This window comes from Lepisma saccharinum, chromosome 25 (genome assembly GCF_977018435.1).
Source record: "Lepisma saccharinum chromosome 25, izLepSacc3.1, whole genome shotgun sequence".
Classification (NCBI taxonomy): Eukaryota; Metazoa; Arthropoda; class Insecta; order Zygentoma; family Lepismatidae; genus Lepisma; species Lepisma saccharinum.
The window spans coordinates 21106418-21118699 of NC_139253.1; the positions used below are offsets into that span (position 1 = coordinate 21106418).

The 12282-nt window shown below is 33.5% G+C and overlaps 1 protein-coding gene across 5 annotated transcripts in view; it reads right to left on the reverse strand.

The window, feature by feature from the left end:
• Window positions 1-12282, reverse strand: part of LOC145978858 (serine/threonine-protein kinase VRK1-like) — a 79371-nt gene that overhangs the window by 36215 nt on the left and 30874 nt on the right. For 3 of the 5 annotated variants that reach the window (XM_083111740.1, XM_083111742.1, XM_083111739.1), the window contains exons 6-10: window positions 9665-9893; window positions 8828-9007; window positions 7593-7771; window positions 7364-7476; window positions 2111-2398 (exon numbers count right to left, since the gene is read on the reverse strand). In XM_083111740.1, the coding sequence (XP_082967866.1) occupies window positions 2111-2398; window positions 7364-7476; window positions 7593-7771; window positions 8828-9007; window positions 9665-9893 (989 nt within the window). The remainder of the gene's footprint in view (window positions 1-2110; window positions 2399-7363; window positions 7477-7592; window positions 7772-8827; window positions 9008-9664; window positions 9894-12282) is intronic. The other 2 variants (XM_083111741.1, XM_083111743.1) reach the window with 2 other exon arrangements.

The following is a 12282-nucleotide window of genomic DNA, read 5'->3' on the forward strand; positions in this document are numbered from 1 at the left end:
AATACCTGCATACCTGTGTGTACAGTCCGTAATTTCCTAGAGAGATAGTTTTATTACTCAGTAGCAGTTTTATCATGTTTGTGTGATGGGATATCCAATTGCATCACAACACAGAACTTACCATCCTATTACCTTGACCTTTCCTAAAGATTAGCAACAATTAAGGCAAATATGCCACGTAATCTTGGTTAGATATTACAGACAACTGTTCTTAATATAATACCTACTGAACACAGCTGTATCATATTTCATGAAAGCATTCTTCCTTGCACTCAAATTATTTTCTCAGCGAAAATTTTCTTTCCCAGACTTAATAGTATTTAGGCTTGATTACTGACTCATAAACCTACACTATTATCCAGTTTATATTTTCTTAGTATTATAGACAAATACAAGAAAATAAAATTTCATACTAGTATAGTAGTTTTGAAATGGATCAGGAATCTTATATACCATTAAGGAGAGTGAAGTAAATCTTCAGGATGGGATGAAATTCACATAAGATATTAGAGAACTCATTTCTCGAAACATAATACAGATGCATTCAACAGGAAAAATTTCGAAGAAACAATGCATAACTCCCATCAATGATTATGTGCATGATGACATACACCATCACTCCATCTAAGAATGATTACCTTAGTGCTCAACTGGTAGTCATACCACAATAAAAATTTGCATTAAAAATATTAAATGCATCTGCTCATCTTCATTAATCTCCAATCTTGCTCAACTAAAATCTTTCCATTACACTATGTGAAATCTTCGTTTTTTTTAAAAAAAAAACACTTTCCAGTGAATTCTTCGTCCATCTCAGAAACACTGATGCTTCTATTCACCATGAAATCCTCATCTAAAAGTTCTGGATCTGAAACTTGAAACTGTTGGGTCTTGGCCAAGAAGCTAAATAGTTCACACACAGTTCATCAGTTTTCATAAAATATTCTTTTACAATTTAATAATAACTGCTATGTCTTCAATGGAATTATTCTATCTTCCCACACGCCATCCCAAATCTTCCATATATCTTCTAACAAAATCTACATGTATTTCAGGATAAATTCACTTCCCCCTCACAACACTATTCTAACTGCTCCATAGTTTGTACTAAAAGTTAGGTTCTTCCAGCAGACTACAACAAATTTGTGTTCAGTGGTTAGTGCACAACAGAGCATCAATTTTAAATATCTTCTTGTATGCAGGAAACATGCTAATTACCAATGGTTATAGATCCAACACAAGCTCCTTTCTATATTTTCTGCAAGCACTTAAATAACTACTGCACACCCACTAGTGAAGATTTCACATCCATCAGGAACATACTGAAGCACAATCATTCTTCTAGAGAGAACGCAACATAGTCACATTATTTCACTCAAACGAAAAAAAAGCATCTTAAATGGAGTTCAGCTCTTATACACAATGAAAAAGAGTGGTTAAGTCAGGCTCAAAGTTAATAATCATGTTGTAACATATTTCAACTTTAGCGTGGCTCTATCATGTCAATCATTTTCTGCTCCTCAGACATATTCCCCACTATGGGTCCAAACTTCACATAGTTCTGTTAACAAGATTATCCAAAATGTCCACAATGATGTTAATTTCACAATTACCATCACAGAACAAACACTAATACTGTTATGATGAACACTGAAAGGGCTTCAGTTCACTAACTTCATGTTTCTTCCAAGGTAATCTCCACACTATTGCCACAGCTCCAAGCAACTGTGTTCAGTTCTCAATATGATGATCACTGCCAAAGTAGAAAATTCTTTCTTTCAACTTGCATTCAATATTCTTGATGTGTAAAGATGATTTTGTGTGTCTTGTTTTGCCCATGTATGTCTCATGTGAAGATGGTCTTCTGCATTGCAATTTGTTCCTCAACTTGCCTTACCTTGAGGGCAAACAAATATTTCATTCTTCATAACACTTGATGTGTCACCTAATGTCCTGGCTATAAATATATTCAACACTAAAAATGTGCAAGAAATGCATTTATCTTAAGATGGCTACCACTACAGAACGAGCTGTACCCTTGCCAGATGAATAAACTTCCTACAATTTCACATTACCATATCAATGTGATACTACCTTTATGTGAACTTACCTCTCACTTTTACTTTTCCTAATGCCATTAGCTGTGAGTACGTTGTTCCTATTTTTAATTTTCTCCATTATTTCCAACATTGCTGATGTTGGATTGCTTAAAGAAGTGTCCAAAATTCGCTGCTTTGCAACCACTTCCTGCTTCTGCTTTTGTCCATCATTGCCCTGCCTCTTGCTACAACTTTTCTTCTTTAACAGAGTCTCTGGGTCACCTGACAATATCTTTTCCCAACTGAAATGTTGACTTGAGCGAAGAACAGGGGTCGTGGTGGAATTTCTTGTCATTCTGCTTTCAATGAAAAGATTATTCTTCCGATTAAGTTGGTGTAAACAAAGAATCACTTAAAATGATGCACACGAGGCACATTGCGACAAAGAAATGAAAAAATTACATCTAATAATATTTAAACATAAGACTATTATTACAAAGGTTGAGCTGGAAAAAATGGTATTACAGAATCATTGGCAATAATACTAGTATTAATATAAGTGACACTATTGCACACATATTTGCATTTCCTAAATAACTGTGAAAAAAATAGAATAATACTAATGTAATTTATCTTTTCACATCAAAGATCAACAAATACATGATGGAGTTCATATGTTCAAGTAACCACCAACAAAGTTGTTAACTGTTGTGTGAAAGGTTTTCATAGTATGTACTACATTTACAGATATGGCAAGTGGGCTATACGAGCAAGTATCCATGTCTAATAAAGATATTAGCATTAGTAATGAGTCATTATTCATATAGGCAAAGACAGAAGACAATAATCATGATGTGTTCCTCTCATTTCCCATGTGTAGGTTATTTTATTTAATGGGTTTCTTGTTGGATGTAAGAACAACAGTGGTTGGAAAGTTTAGTGCACATACATTATGCAGCAAGAAAAATTCTGCAAGATAAAAATAAATGAAGATGATAATGACAAGATGTGATTTCCTGTGAAGGTGCACCAAACAAATTACTCCAACTCACATACCAAAGATTTATCAATCTTTTGTTTACTTCAGATTAATTGATCTACAAATAAATGAGTGACATGAATAAAATGTAGTAAGTATATTAAAAACAACCACAGAAGACCCCAATAACAGAGAATAAGGCTTCTTGAAGAAATAATCAATCTTTTGGTCAGTCAATTTCATTTTATAATCCACAGAAATGCAGTTTCCACTAACAACCTATAATTGTGTCTAAATCCCTTGTTGGTACCATCCCAATATCAATGAAAGACCATTTTAACAATGTTGACAATATATGAAGACACAAAACAACAGACATTGTACACATTGAGGAATATCCTCCATGTACATTTTAGAACCACTTGGGCTGAAGAATTCAGTTTCTATTGTGCAAGATTTTGCATTTAGAATGGAAAAAACTACAAAACTTGCCCTTAAGCTTTACATCTCAGGAACCATTTAGGAAAGAATTACCATCAGTTTTACTGCTGGCACGCATGCAACTTGCTTAATATTGCAAGAAAAAATATTTTCCTCAGGAACAAGTAAAATCATAAGAAAAACTGTCTCTTGGCATCATACAACGATACAGAAGAAATTCAGGATTTGAAAACAGGAGGAATGACGAAGGAAATGTGTCATATATTTAGAGAGAGTTTGAAAACCATTTCACAAATGCTAACTTGCCAATTTGAGACAAACAAAATGGACAAGAGAGAGAGCATTAGGGAGATAAACTAACTACCACACAAATAATTAAAAACATTAAGAGATTTCAAATACTTCAATACAATCATACGTGTGCATAAACAAGCATTTATTTCTTGAATTAACTAATTCTATTACATTGAAGTATACAAACTATAAAAGGAATGCATGCCATTACGAAGAATGTAGCAAATATTTTCAATATCTGAAGATATCTGAAAATGAAACCTGTTTTCTTTATTGATTTAAGGATGTCAACAGTATGATTCAAGAAAAGTTCTTTACACAGAGTGCATATTAAACAATACACATGTCAGAGTTTGAAGATGGTTGTATTTTAAAATGGCTGTTTGAAGAACAAAATCACAGAAGGAAATTCAGAATGTTGCTTGTAGAAAGGAGAACCAATTGGCTATGTATGCTGAGAATGTTTAAATGTGGTTTGGAAGTATGTTCACTCTATAGTGAAAGAAAATATCTAATTCCTCATTGATTAGTTCTGATGAAGAAAATGTATCACTCCATCATGTATTTCATCAATCTCAAGATACCCATATATAAAATGGGTTCAATTAATTAACACACTATATTAATTATAAGGTCTGTTCATAATCTTAAAGCATTCAATTATTTGTTCTAAACTCAGTTGCACATTCAATACAGATAGATAAAAGACACTTGCATAAAGATCTGTACTTCTTTAACTATTGCAAACTGTGTTGTAATGCAGACAAACACAACTTTTATATCTTCCCACCATCTTCTTCATGTTTAAGAAAAAAGCTTGTGACCGACCATCAAAATTTTAAAATTCTTACATCTCCCATGTATAACACACATATATATATATTTGATATTTTGTTATACTCCATTGCTATTATACCCAGATTATAAATAAAATAAATCAAAAGAGGTTTGAAAATTATATTTTATCTCCTGAACTGATGATAAAATAAATATTTTTCCTGTCTTAGGTGTCATGTAAACCCACCCCAAAATTAAAACTGAACATATTGTAGCTACATTAAATTACCCTATAGTCAATGTTATTAAAGTCATAGGCCCTTACAGACTCAGTTGCAACTAGAATGTATAACATGTATCAGATCATACTGCCAATTTTTCCAAATATTTGAACTGTGTGAAATTCATTCAATTCTGCTCATATTTGCACAAATGTGCGTGGTTGGAACAGTTGAAAAATTAGTGCAATATCAACTGCTTTGATAACTTCGTGATAATGACTATGATATCCATAAGAAAGGTGGCCACAGATCACTCTTCATCTTACATACATTCACCAATCAATTTATACAGAATAATATTAATGAAGCAAGTGTTTTGAGGATTAATGCATCAAAATTAATGTGAGAGGAACTATTGTAGCCATTTTGGAATGCAAATTAAAGATTAATAATGTTTTCTACCATGAGCAAAATAATTGCTGACGATTGTGTTACTGCTTTTGACATTATATAATCATATGAAAAGCATATTCAGCAACAGAAGTGGAGGTGGCTTGAGAATAGAGATGTCAGTATATTCCCGAGCAAAAGCAGCATAAACTCTGTGTTCAAACACATTATCAGATTAGATTATGGAGGCTGATTGATGTACATGTACAGGAGTGGTACACTCAACAGAATTATAGAGTTCACAACTATACCAAACGTGGTGAACTCCAATGTGGAGAAACTTCAGTAAGACAAATCAGATTTTTTTTTTTTAAAATCTATATAAATGGTGAATACGTCAATGTACTACTTTTCAAAGGCTCATATCAAGAGTATTAATGAGATTCAAGGATATAAGTAATTTCTTTGGTAGCAATAACTGAACAATGAAATGTGCATCACTGATGTTATCAAACCAGAACATCTCGCCTTGTATGCACACTGCATGAATAGCATCACCAAATGATCTAAAAAGTAACTTTCGTTCTTCTTATGAGAGTAATGAAGCACACAAAATATTTGCCTCGAACAGTTTCACACATTCTCAGAAGTCGAAGGATATACATGCCGCAATTTGAATTGGAAATTTTTTACTGACCAGATCAACAGCATAAAGAAGAAAATTCACTGAAGTGAACAAAGCACAAAGGAATGAATATGATTTGTGCACAATGCTTGTCCTTCTTCATTTTGGAAAACTGGGAAAGAAATCTCTGTGGTGTACTTTCACGTACACATTCAGTTGAACAGGAAAAACGGTAAAGTTATTGAATAATCTGAAGATAAAACACTGAACATTATATATTTGAGATTATTTTATATGTGAAAAACAAAGATAGATGAAGCCATCATCTTGGTTCAGTGACATGGAACAAATGACATTGATGAAATCCATGTTTGATGTACAATATTTCATGTCACTTGTCAAATACACACAAACAGCACAATAAAAACACTTTTAAGAGTTTTTTCAAGCTTTCGAAACTCTTAAGTGTTTTTTACCATGCTGTTTGTGTGTTTTGTGTTGTTTTTAACAAGTATGTTGCCAGCACGTGACGTAAGAAGTTTCGTACTGTCATGTTACATTAAGAGGTAACATACAGAATGTTGTGTAATGAATGAACACACTAAACACTGGATCATTTGAAGCAAAGTAATGTTTACCACGAGAAATTTACAGAAGACTTAAAACAACAGGAAAATACACATTAATATGTATGGATGTGTGTGTGTGTGTAACAAAAGTTACTTATGAAAGTAACTTGATTGGAACTGTATCACAGAAATGAAACACTGTGAAGAAAGCAGTATATATTGTACAAATAGGTCCAAATTATGTAATATCAACAGTAACTTTGGTCCGTAACACATTGAAAAAGACTGTTGATTTTACTTTCTTAATGATGAATTATTCTATGGCACTCATGCACCAGGTAGAACAACAATATCAGAAAAGTATTCCCAGAATGAGAAAATATCATTATATTGCAGACTGAGAGCTTTCCAAATTAAAATTGTGTTCCAGGTAAACAAAGAGCATAATACCTTTTGGTTACTTTCAATTTTATCATTTCTTCTTTAATACATAGGCACTAATTATGAAAATTATCAAATTTGTAATCGACATCTTGAGTGAACTCTGAATACTGGTCCATAATCTTTCTTGCAGATTGACCTCCCATTCTTAACACACACAAAAACGTAACACTACATTTTGAAAGCACCTTGACTACTTCTCGAAAACCAATACAGTATACACCTAGCAAAATGAGTACTGTTTTCTACTTTGAAATAAAGACACTCATTTTCCACTCTTCAGTGTGTTTTTCAGCTTATTACTTTTATCTTTTGAAAAAGGGTTAGAAGAGAAATTCAAATCTTAACAAGAACCACAGTTATTGTTGTACAAACATTTCTTGATTTACAGCAAATTACGCACGTAACCAAACAATACATGTTCACAGCTTCTAGTTGCAACTGCATCTTTCAAACTTTCCTCTTATTTATAAAATACTCACTTTCTTACTCATTACCTTTTAATATTCTTACTTTTATATGCTGGATGTATACACGGAGCCTTCAAAACCTGAAACAGAAATTCTTCAAAGCTACTTCTACCTTACCTGTTAAAATTCTGCTGAACACATGGCTGTCTCGGAGCATGTCGTATAATCTTCTTGGGTTTCAATTCTTCAATATTTTCAAGCTCATCCGTGTTCCTCCTTTTCAATAATTTCTGTTATTAAGAAAAATAAATATTTCAGAACAATAACTATATCACTATTATGAAAGTTAAAAAAACAGTCTTTTGTATACTTCAGAGATATGCCTAAACTATATAAAAAAAATTACCTTTTTTGGCTTCCTCCCTTTTAGTACTTTTATGGGATTCACATGGAAGTCCAGTTTTCCATCGTCAACATAGCCAGCATCTTTAATGCCTTGCTTGAAGAGCTTCTTGCAATATGAATAGTCTGGCTCCGTGTCAAAATCTAGGCTCGTAACGTACCTCAAGTACTTCTCAATCACAGCTGTAATGGAATTGGAACAAAAATAGGCATCAGATTCCAATACTTCATTAAATACTACACTACTTACATTAAGCATTACATATAACTTGCATAATCATATTATGCAAAATAATGTGTCTATAGGTCTTTTCCACTCTTACGGTAGCCAGTCCTCATTCTGACAACGGAAGTGGGGATTACACCTCAGACGAATCAGACAACAGCGATGGTGCCGATAGTTACGATGCAGTGGCATGAAGTACTATGCGTACCTTGTTCTACTGGCTGCTGCGTTTGTTATTGCGCTGGATTGGTTGCTTCCCCACTCACCATGCCAGCTTCTAGAGCGTCCGCCGTAAGAACTGAAAAGACCTTTAGCAAATATTGAAATTTTCAACATTTTTCTTTTATTACTTAATCTTCTTGCAACGAAAAATGTGAAGACCTTTGTTTTGGAAAAATCTCCCTTTTGTTGTATATGCAAATATTGCACAAACACACATTAAATGTATTTTATAGTGTTATATATTCCTCAAATTACTAAGATCAGGAATCTGCAGAACATTTTCACTTACAGTGTGTTCCTAAGTCGCATATTACATTACATCACCTCATGAGACATATGCTGTCTCATTGTGGGGGAAGCTGGAAGTTCATGCCTAATCTGTAAATTTCACATGCTAATTTAGCTCTTTTCAAGAAACATGTATAAAAATTATAATTGCATCAGTAAATGTACGGACAATGACAGATGATAAAATACCTATATATATGCAGATTAACCACTAACACATAAATATTTATCAGCTTTCTAAGAAATTCTCCTTTAGCCTTGCAAGATCCCAAGCTTACCGGGATCCATATACAATATATCTAAAGATATTTGATTGGCCCTTACATGGAAAAGATACGTAATCTACTTGAATCAACTTTCTACTCATTTTTCCATGTAGTTTTTGGACCACAGCCGATTTCACCACCTTTCTGGCAGCTTCGTGAGGCATGATGTATTATGGAAGTTCCAAATAGTCCATACATACAAGAATGACATAATGAAGAAACAGTGCCAAAACGTACCTGGAGGCTCAGCATCAGGAAAGCATCTTCGCATGAGAGAAGGAATGTTGGACATAAATGTATTCTTTTGTGTATGCACTAATTCTGGATTAGATATATTGTCTTCCCAAGGTAGACGAGAGCATAGCCACTGCAGCATGTTATAACCTAAGATTTCCAGGTCACCTCTTCTTGAATGGGCTGCAACGAATTGAAATTGACATTTTCAGCAAATGTTCTCATTGCATGTTCAACAATATTTTAATACACAGTTAAAAATGAACTGCATGTGAACATACACAAATTTTCACATAGAAAAAGTTTGTTCCTGCATTGTTATTCTTAATTCTTCCTCCCAATAAATTTTGAAGGTCCACTGAATTCATTATCGTGAGTTATGGAAAGTCCATAACTCCATCCCGGATGCCATAACCAATGATAATAAATGCAGTGGACCTTTGAAATTAATGAGTTGGAATAATAAGAAGAGCAATGCAGAAACACTAAACCTTTTCCATAAGATAATTTCACCATATTTAACACACCAGACTATTAATGCACAAGTGTTCTTCTATATCTTGTGTTTAATTGTAACAATGAGAATAAATGACGTGCTGATGAAGTGGATGATAAGACAAATGCAATGATACAGCCATGACTTGAACAGGGTAGGAACTTTGGATTTGTACCACATTATGCTTATAACTTTAACACAAGAGATCAGATCCACCTAATTCATAAAGAACCGTAAAAAAAAAAATAACTAGGACAAAACAAAATAGGGAGAAGGAATGAAAATAATTATATAATCTGCAATGCCTGATTGAACAGACAAAATTCTAATCTATCAAAACTTACCTCCTATGTGTGCATCTCTGCTTGTAAACTCCATTGTTCCATCATGTGCCTTCCTTGCATCTTGCTTATACTCCTTATGTATCCCATTCAAAATATATCTACAAGCCAATCCAAAGTCTACAAGGTAGATGTTATGTCTTTTTTTCTCCTGATAACCCAATAATAAATTGGAACCTTTGATATCAGCATGAATGTAACCATGCTCGTGAATATACTCCAATGTATCAAGCTAAAAAGAAAATTGAAAAAGGAAAGTTTTAAAAGGTTCTTACAGTGACAGATAAGTGAAGTAAAAATAGTTCAAGTGACAATACAAAAAGAGCATGTACATCTGTATATTGAACTGATAGCAATTACATTGACACAAAACAATGAAGCACAAGGAACAATTGAAAGTATAAGTTTTCATCCAACTCCACTGTTGCAAATGAGGCATTTATGAAGCATCACTTGTATATGAAAAAATAATGTGCTATTTATAAGTATACAGAATATTTTAAATTAAAAGGAAATTTTGATGTCAATAGATACCATTCATGGTCTCAAGTTAATAGATACCATTCATGGTCTCAAGTTATCAGCAAAAGCAACCAGGCAATTTTCTTCATGTTCAAACTATGTAATGCTAGAGGCTTTTGTCTTCAATTGTGATTAACATTTATCATCAAGTTTGTTTTAAGTCAACTTCAAGCTCACATAGGCTAATCAGCAGTTTGAAGTGGGATCAAGCCACTGTCTGATATGCCTCCATTGGGGATCAAGCCCAATACCCATTGTTCAGAAGGCTTCTTTTTTGAATCAAGGTTTAGTTGCACACAAGACTGAGAATGGGTCTGGCATATTGTAGAATTAATATTATTACTACTACTTCTAACATTTACCAGGGTAATACCTGGAGGCAAGATTAAGTACAAGACTTGGTAAAAAGGTTAAAATATGTTTAAAAATGACTTAAAATATGTGAAAGGGAATAAAAACTTGATCCCATAATTGTGCTGATGGAATAACCGGCTGCACCCTCCTTCTAGAATGTATTGTGATTATATTCCCATCAATGAAAAAGGACTGACTGACATGGATTCGAAAATTAGGACCACCAACAAAACAAGGATGTCCATTGTGAGTTTTTCATTTGTTTTTACTATGCATAATAGTTATGCATGTAAACAACCCTAAAAGTGCAACTATAGATAAGATTCTAAAATTAAAATTACAATGCACTTTCTTGGAGTCAAAACACACCACAGTCAATTGGTTACACATGTCTGTTAACCCCTTCCCTGCAGCGACATTGAAGGGAAGTGCTTCCAGAAAGAAATCATCTATATATAGATGCAACCGTAAATTTTGTTTCATCATTATATTATTATAAATAATAACTACAAAAAGACTTTCCGCATAATGAAGCTAAGGAAAGCAATCTATATATAGACTCTGCCGCAAATTGTAGAATGCAGGAAAAAGCTAGTTGTCACCGTAGAATATAAGAATGGAGTCACAATAGCGTAGAGGTACAGAATGCTAATGCTGGCGTTGATACACTGTTGCCAGAGAAAAGTGATAGATCACGAGTTGAGACGAGCAGGTCCTTTCACCAGTGTTTACTGCATGGTGGGTGGTGGGTGGGGTAAAATTCGGGAGGGAATGGAAAAGTGATTATTGGGTGGCTAGGTTGAGTCCAGGGGGTATAGTGGCATGCATGCCTAATATGTACTATCGGATTAAAGATTATAGATACTAGAGTTTAGACTCCAATTAAAAATTAACCAGTAGACTTACATAAAAAAAAGTTACATCAAAATTTAGCTTATTCCATTCTGCGTTAATCTATGCTAACCAATTTTTTTTCGAGTTTGTCTTATATTTTTTATTGTCGTGAGAATAAAAAAGGGGCTGGTTTTCTGCAGTTTTGCAAATTAACGCTCTCCTTGAAATTCTATAACTCAATAACAGGTTGTCCGATCGTAATGAAATTTTAGTATCGTGCAGGCAGAAAGGTTTTAAACACAATTCTTAAATTTCAGATTTTTAAAATTTGTCAAAAAACCGTTCGTCAATTTTGCAAAACAACTTTTTCTTAATATTGGGTAGTCCTACAGATACAATATTGATCTTGTTTTGAAGCTCTTTGCATCTGTTTGACAAATTTTAAAAATATGAAAATTAAGAATTGTGTTTAAAACATTTCTGCCTGCACCATACTAAAATTTCATTACGATCGGACAACCAGTTTTTGATTTATGGAATTTCAAAGAGAGCGATCGTTTGCAAAACTCCAAAAAACCAGCCCTTTTTTTATTCTCACTACCATAAAAAAAAGGCAAACTCGAAAAAAAAAAAAAAAAAAAAAAGGAATTGGTTAGCATAGATTAACGCACAATGGAATAAGCTAAATTTTTAAGTTACTCGTTTTCATGTAGGTCTATTGGTTAATTTTTAATTGGAGTCTAAACTCGAGTCTCTATAATTTTTAATCCGACAGTAGTCGAGGTGTCAGTGTGTTGGGGTAATAGGTGTATTATGGCTGCACGGAAACAGTTGTTGAAGGTGATGTTGTGGCTGTTGGATGTAAATGGCAACAGTGAGGTTTGCGTTTTGGATTGAAGCTCGGTGGATAT